Source organism: Austrofundulus limnaeus, unplaced genomic scaffold, assembly GCF_001266775.1.
Source record: "Austrofundulus limnaeus strain Quisiro unplaced genomic scaffold, Austrofundulus_limnaeus-1.0 Scaffold283, whole genome shotgun sequence".
NCBI classification, from domain to species: Eukaryota; Metazoa; Chordata; class Actinopteri; order Cyprinodontiformes; family Rivulidae; genus Austrofundulus; species Austrofundulus limnaeus.
Window position 1 is genome coordinate 63207 of NW_013952685.1, and position 8400 is coordinate 71606.

The following is an 8400-nucleotide window of genomic DNA, read 5'->3' on the forward strand; positions in this document are numbered from 1 at the left end:
CTGTTAGTTCAATTCTGAGTATCTGTTAGTTTAACTCTGAGTAAATGTTAGTTCAACTCTGAGTAACTGTTATTTTAACTTTGAGTATCTCTTAGTTTAACTCTGAGTAAATGTTAGTTCAACTCTGAGTAACTGTTATTTTAACTTTGAGTATCTCTTAGTTTTACTCTGAGTAACTGTTAGTTTTACTCTGAGTAACTGTTAGTTTAGTTCAAGTCTGGGTAACTGTTAGTTAGACTCTGAGTAACTGTTAGTTCAACTCTGAGTAACTGTTAGTTTAACTCTAACTGTTAGTTTAGTTCAAGTCTGAGTAACTGTTAGTTTAACTCTGAGTAACTGTTAGCTTAACTCTGAGTAACAGTTTATTTCTGAGTAACTGTTAGTTCAACTCTGAGTAACTGTTAGTTTAACTCTGAGTAACTGTTCGTTCAACTCTGAGTAACTGTTAGTTTAACTCTGAGTAATTGTTACATCATCTCTGAATAACTGTTAGTTCAACTCTGAGTAACTGTCAGTTCAACTCTGAATAACTGTCAGTTCAACTCTGAGTAACTGTTATTTTAACTCTGAGTATGTCGTAGTTTAACTCTGTGTTACTGGTAGTTTAACTCTGAGTAACTGTTAGCTCAACTCTGAGAAACGTACCCTAGAATGGCACATGGCAGCAGGAAGCCCAGGACCATGGTGATGATCTTAAAGTGAGCGTATCTGGGGCTGACGGGGTATTTCTCCAGACACAGCAGTCGGTCGGAGTCGAACACAGACGGCAGCAGCCCGCTCAGGCAGAACAGGAAGGTCAGGATCCACACAGCGACGCCCAACACCGCCGCCACCCTGACGCTGCGCACGCTGCGGCTGCTGAGCGGGTAAACGATAGCCAGGTAGCGGTCCATCGCTATCAGGCAGAGGAACATTACGCTGGCGTAGACGTTCACGTAAAACGCGTAACCGACCAGCTCACAGGTCAGCCGTCCGTGGGGCCAGCGGTGTGCGCCCTGGAGGTACAGGATCCACAGCGGCAGGGTGAGCAGCTGGAGGAGGTCCGACAGCAGCAAGTTGAGGATGTAGACGAGCTGACAGCCTCCCCCACCGGACCGACCCAGGTGGTACAACCCCCATAAAGACAGCAGGTTGCTGGGAAGACCCAAAGTGAAGATGATGCCGTAGATACAGGTCAACCCGAACGTGTCGGTGTCCAGAGGGAGGTTGCAGGTGTCGTTGGACATGTTGGTTAAACACCTGACCATGGGAACCTGGAGACGGTGGCATTCATTCAGTCAAAGTGTTGAAATCATGCACCCAGTTTTCTTTTATTGAATCCATCTGTCTGAAAAAGCTTGGGCTCGTTCCATCAGTCTTTAAATACTTGTGGATTCATCTTTGTGAACAAACAGCTGCAGAATAGACAGAACATTGCAGACAACTTAATGATCGACAACACCTGCACAAAGACTTAAAACTATATAATCAAACCCGAGGCATTCCACTCACCTCTCAAGGCTTCAAGTCTGAGTCGAGTTCGCAGAAAAGTGCGGCGTCTCCTGCAAGACCTGTGACATGTGCTCAAGAAATGCTGGGAACACAGCGTCTCACCCAAGCCTGGTCTATTCTGTGATCATTTCCTCAACAGGAAACTCACTTCTTCAGTTTTAAAGGCAACATCCTGAGGCAGGAGAACGCCTTTCTGTTTCAGAACAATAACACACTCTCCCTTTTTCTGTGCCACCCTGCAGTGGCTGAATGATTAAGGATGGACAGTATGTGAGGCGATGAATTATTATACCCTGGTATAATCTACATATTACATGTCTTTACATTTAAAATGTACTCATGTTTACTAATTTACTAGACCTGCTTTTGAGAACACATGAGCAGTTTTCTGAATATGGAATAATTTGTATATTCGGAGTCCAGGACCAGGGACTAAAATGTTATTTTTGCTACAGTGGGTGGCACGGCAGAGCAGTCAGCAATCTGGAACGTCAAAATGAAAACAAGACATTAAAGTTTTTTGTGCCTTTTTGATTAGCAGAGACCCACAATATGTCAGTGACAGAGGCTTGTGACCCCCAAATATTACTGGTCTGAGTGCTCAAACGTTGTCAATAACCCTTACAAACAATCCAAATCGCATTAAAAGCAAAATTATTTTTCCTTTTTATGGTTATGTATTTTTGTACTAATTTTTGGAAAAGTACCAATCTTTTACCTTTGGTTTGATTTCTGGTGATTATCCAAGGATCCCAACTTGATGCTTCCTGACCCACAGTTGAGAGCCAACTTTGGGAACCACTGCTCTAGACAACCTTTCATCTGAACATTCCTGAAGTCACATACGTCAAAAATTTGCTTTAGGAACAGCTTTTTCTGCTACAATACTAACACTGAATCCCTGTATAATCCATGCCGATTGTACAATCATTTGAGAGAGCGGCAGATAAATAACGTGTAAAGTGGAAGACCGCCATTTAAGGTTCTGAAAACCCAGAGTTCCTCTGTACGTCTGAGGTCTGACAGGGTTTTGTTGGGAAAAAACTTAAAATTTGGGATTTTTCAGGGCTTTGTGGTTTCAGATAACATTAAATATCAACCTGAAAGGCTAATAAATGTATGGTACCAATGGTGAAACACAACAAAGATATCTGAGAGTGCTTTCTGAACCCATCTGATTTAAAGTTGACAAGATTTCCATTACACAAACAGAAAAGAAAAACTTCTAAACAAAGCAGTTTAACTGTAAAATAAGACACAAAATACAATTTACCTCCAAAAGGGGCTTTATTAAATCAGTTCACAAACATTACATGAAAATTTTATTGCGGGTAACTTTTCTCAGGCACCAGAGGGAGGAGAAATATTTTAGACAATTGAAATTCTTTGAGTAAAGAATAGCTGTGTTCAGAGAATACGTGTATTTTTACCACATGATTTCAAAGGGAGGGGGTCATTTAGGTTGTTTCATTTAAATGTCACAAATCTGATTTATTACGTTGATAACTAATAAATTGAAAGTCCCCTGAGATTTTATTTCTTTGCTGCTCATGTCCCTGTGTGACCCTGTAAGAGAAAGTTTAAACATGTCTACTTCAACAAGAAGTAAACTGCAGTGGAAAACGTCCCTGGAGACAGTCAGGACGGCAGCAGCGAGACAAACTGTCCCACAACAGTCTGCTCAAGTTTTACAAGTTGCTCTGCCAGGATTCAGTCAAGTCATGTCAAAGAGTTGTGAAGAAAGAGTTCACAGGTGAGTTATTTTGGGTTCTTATGGGAAAGATCAATAAAACAACACGGGTGTCCTGGAGTATCTGAAACTGAGACGTCAATTATAAACATTTTTTTATCCTTTACTTTTCATTTTTCTGGTTTGGTTGTCTGTGTCCACAATACTATTTCACAACAGGCTTTACTTTTTAAATACAAAAAATTAAGCAAAAATGTTGGTAAAATGCACTTCATATTAATAGTTGTTAAATTATGTGTACTTGTGGAACTATGTTAGACAGTTATTCTGCTTTCATCTTCTTCCTGAACCTCCGGCAGCAGAGACACCTACAGACCAGGACTGAAACCCAGATCAAGGTTCCAGTTAAGACCATAAATAAAGCAGCCACATCCAGACAGAAGTAGGTATACCAAGGCAGGCTGAACCCTGCAGACCTCAGGTGAGCTGCTCCTTTGTTCCTGATGACGTACTCGATCCAGAAGATAGCTGTGTCTAAGGGAGACACTGGTTGGTCGCGGTGTAGTTGAGAGAGATGCTGGATGTTCTTGAGGTAAGATGGATTCTCTAAGAGGTCCTTTAGAGCCTCCAGGAAGTTCTCTGTGGTCAGGGATCTGAGCTCCACCACCCGAGCTGCTCCACGCACCTTCAGTCTGAGGACATTGTCAAACTGATCAAAAAGGAGGGGCATACCCAGAACAGGAACACCGTGATAGATGGCTTCATATAGGCCATTGGTCCCTCCATGGGCGACAAAGACACGGGTCTTGGGGTGTCCCAGGAGGTCATTTTGGGGCAGCCATTTCACTAGCAGGGTGTTATTTCCCAGAGACGAAGGCTTTTGATCCACAATCCGCCAAATCACTTTCTGCGGGAGCTGAGCAAAAGCAGCAGCGATAGCCTCGGTGATCTCAGGAGACAGAGCCGACACCAGTGTCCCCAGAGACATGACAATCACCCCGTGTTCCCCAGAACTCTGCATGAAAGCCTCCAAATCAGCAGGGAGGGGTTTGGCCTCTTTGCACTGGAACCCTCCAATGTAGACCACATTGGGCATGGTGGGCCGAGGGAACTCGAAAACAAAATCAGTCCTGAACAACCAGATATCTGCTGAAAGCTCTAAAGACAACAAGTCAGTACCAGGAGGGAAGTGTCTCTGGAACATCTCTGAGAAGGTCGGGTTAATGATGAAGTGCTGCTCATAAACACTGTAAATGTAGTGTAACAAATTTTTTGTACGATCTAAAAAATCCATGTGATCATGAAGTTCACTTCCTGGTAAAGGAAGGTAAGAGACAGGAGAAGGAGCTATGGTGAAATGACCCTCTCCGTTATTAATCCAGCGGACATTAAATACCATTGGAAGCTTCAGGTAACCACCAACTATAACTCCTAAAACCAGAGCAGGGTCTGTCAACATTAAGTCAAACTTAGAATCTTGTAATTTCTTCATTAACGTGGAGTTGTTCAAAATTTGTTCAGCTGCCATGGCAAGACCCTTATTAGCTTCTTCCATCATGGATACCATCAAATGCTGTTGGCAAAACGAGCGTAGAAATGCAGGATAACCACGGCAATCCATTACGTCCTGCATGAGATTAATGAATATGTTTTTGTCGTTGCCAGATTCAATCATTGGAATATCTATAGAGGTGTAGATGGTGGAGTTGCTGGAGATGTACCAGCTGTCAGCAGAACGCAGAACCGTGAGCTGGTGACCCCTGGAGTGAAGCTCTTGAAGGATGATTTTCATGTTGATCCAATGGCTGCCATCAACAGGAAACACCAGAATGTTACTACCTCTGCAGTGAGAAGGTTGCAGTAACAAAAAGCAGAGGACCAGCAGATTTACAAGAGTTTTGGTAGACATTTCCTGTCAGAAAAAACAACAAGGAGAAATTAAAAACACAATCTTTTTTAACATTTAAACCTCCTGCACACCTCCATTTTTAACTGATAAACGTAATGAACCAAATTTCCAAATCTAGGACGATTTTTTGACAAATTATACAGCCATATGCCCCAGAATCAATGTTCCCTAGAACCTATGCTCTCCATTATCTATGTTCTCCAGAACCTATGTTCAGTACCAGTGTATGTTTCCCAGTATCTGTGTTGCCTGGTACATTGGTAACCCAGTATCTGTATTTCCTACAACCCCTGGCAAAAAGTATGGAATCACCAGTCTTGGATGAGCACTCATTCAGACATTTCATTCTGTAAAACAAACTCAGATCAAAAACATGATACAATAATAAGGTCATTCCAAAGTGCAGCTTGTTGGCTTTCAGGAACACTCAAAGAAATGAAGAAAAAGCATTGAAGTCAGTGAATGTTACTTTTATTGACCAAGCACAGGGAAAAAAATATGGAATCACTCAATTCTGAGGAAAAAAGTATGGAATCACTCAAATTGGATGTAGAAAATGAGGACACACTCAGTCAATTTCCTTTCCCTAAATGGACACCTGCCTCAGATTAGATCTGCTCGTTAGTCTGCAGTTAAAAACACCTGCAGTCATGACACCTTGAAGTGAAGGCATTCCTTGGCGAAAGACACATTCAGTCGATGTCATGGCCTGCAGAGTCCAGATCTCAACCCAATTGAAAACCTGTGGTGGAAATTGAAAGTCCACAAGAAGCTCCGACCTGCAAAGCTGATCTGGCAACTGCCATCAAAGAGAGTTGGCACCAAATTGATGAAGAATACTGTTTGTCACTCATCAAGTCCATGCCTCAGAGACTGCAAGCCGTTATAAAAGCCAAAGTTGGTGCAACTAAATACTAGTGATGTATTTTGAATGGTCTTTTGTTTATCTATTTTTCATGATTCCATACTTTTTTCCACAGAAGTAAGTGATTCCATATTTCTTCCCTGTGCTTGGTCAATAAAAGAAACATTCACTGACTTCCACAATGTTTTCTCTTCATTTCTTTGAGTGTTCCTGAAAGCCAACAAATTGCACTTTGGAATGACCTTATTATTGTATCATGATTTTGATCTGAGTTTGTTTTACAGAATGAAATGACTGAATGCTGAGTGCTCATCTAAGACTGGTGATTCCATATAAATGTTCTCATCCTTGATAGAGAGGAACGTTGGTTTGAGAGAGGAGTAAAGGACGCCATCTTTGTGAAGAAAAACCATCCACCATTAAACAGAGGTGGAGGCCTGCGTGTCCATTTGTCTTCCGCCTACAATGCTGTAATTGCAAGTATGACTCAGCCCCTGTGAGCAGAAGGTGTGAATCAGGGCCCCAACGACACCAACACAAAGAGGGAAAGAGAGACAAAAACAAGGGGATGTTAAAACCCGCTTGCATTCACTACATACACAACACGACACGGGTCAGGTGATGGGGCACATCACCCTCTATGAACAATAGAGCCAATCAAGCCTATTGTTAGCCGATGGCCCTATTTTGCATTTGACTAACCTGTTTGTCCACCATGTGGAGGCAGTGCTTATAAGGCTGAGTTCACCTGAAACTCATCAGACTGAAGAAGTCTCTTGGAGGAGAGATGAAACGTTTCAGTAAAGAAGAACCCATCCAGAGGACCTATTTTTTTTCTCTTTGGTGATTCCATACTTTTTGTCAGGGGTTGTAGTAACTATTTTCCGCTATATCTATATAACTGTTTCCATTATCTATGTTCCCCAGAATCTATGTTCTCCAGTACCAATGCACATTGCCCAGTAACTATGTTCCCCGGTACATATTCCTCAGTATCTTTCAAAGGGTAACATAAGTACCCATTGAACATGGGTACCAGGGAACATAGGCTTTACCTCAATAAACTTTTCAGCATTTTTGGTCATTTATTCTTCTTGTGATGTTTAAAAATTTATACATTTTAATTCCAGCATTGTTGTTATACAATGTAAGGAAAAATAAATATATTTTACGGCAAATGTCTATTAAAATTTTACTACAAAAATAGGAATGACAATCTAAAAAACATAAGGTATACTTCTGATAGCAATGTATTTCACAGTAAAATTTCCTTTTCATTTTTTGTTTCAAGGTAAAATACTAAAAAAAACCACAATAAAATATACAACTGTTTCCGTTATTTTATGACATAACAATAGAGACATTCTGTAATGCTTACTTTTTAATAACGATAAGAACTACTGGGTTTTTTCTACTGTGTGTGTGTGTATTACATTAGTTAATATTTAAAGTAATGCAAAGTACTTTTTATACACATTAAGGATTTGACCTTCAAAGCACAAGTTATCTGTAAAAGTAATGAAACATGCCACACAGCATTAGCTTAACATGCTGTTTATTTTATTAATTATTACACAATTGTCCTCATTTAAGCTGCCAGTTGTTACATAACAGGTACTGTGATAAAAGTAAATTTGACACATCATATGAAAAAAACACTGGTTTTAATTTTGTGCTCTGTCAGATTTACTTTTAAGAATACTGTTAACTGATTTAATCAACATATATATGTTAGTTTTGTTTGAATAAATAATGAAGAAATACCTTAAAGAGTTGTTAGACTTGAGTCCAGATACTTAACGGGAGCTGCTGGTTCTCAGTGGTCAGGATACTGTGTGAACTGTATTTGCCCAAATCTTTGCTTTATGCACAGATGTCGTCAGGTTGAGAGGCAAAGTACAAAATGTGGTTTAAAGGTAAGTCACAAATGTTTATGGCTTGTGTGTTTGGTGCCAACGTCATTGTTTGCAGGGTTGTAGAGTGGTTGTCAGAAGTGCTGACTCGCAGCACTAAGGTCAAGGGTTTGAGTCTCTGCTGGGGCCTCCCTGTGTGGAGGTGTATTGGCGTTTTTGCACTGCAAGGCCCCATCCGGGCCAGCCTGCCTTCAGACTCTTCGTGTTTGCATTAGCCCTTGTGGTCCATTACCGCCCCGATTTGTGGAAGCCTGGGGTACTGTCCGGGCCAGGCTGCTTTGCCTGATTTGACGTCGGCTACTGCTGCTCATTGATTGGTTCACTGAGGTCTGGTGGGGTTTACATCACACAAACCACTGATTCTTGAAACTTTGGCAAAAACATGTCCCAGTACTGATGGACTTGCGACCTGTCCAGGGTGTCCCCCGCCCCTCGCACTGTGACTGCTGGATATGGGCACCAGTGACCCACGTGACCCTGAAAGGAAGAAGCGTGTACAGAAAATGGATGGATGGATGGATGGATGTCCCAG

The 8400-nt window shown here is 41.4% G+C and overlaps 1 protein-coding gene and 1 pseudogene across 1 annotated transcript in view; both read right to left on the bottom strand.

Moving 5' to 3' along the window:
- Positions 1-968, bottom strand: part of si:dkey-165a24.9 (psychosine receptor) — a 5617-nt gene extending 4649 nt beyond the window's left edge. Inside the window, exon 1 of the mRNA XM_014021221.1 lies at positions 646-968. Coding sequence (XP_013876675.1) covers positions 646-914 — 269 coding nt within the window. The 5' untranslated portion in view covers positions 915-968. The remainder of the gene's footprint in view (positions 1-645) is intronic.
- A 1791-nt stretch (positions 969-2759) lies between these two features.
- On the bottom strand, positions 2760-4318 carry LOC106526593 (UDP-glucuronosyltransferase 2B15 pseudogene; annotated as a pseudogene).
- Positions 4319-8400: the final 4082 nt, after the last annotated feature.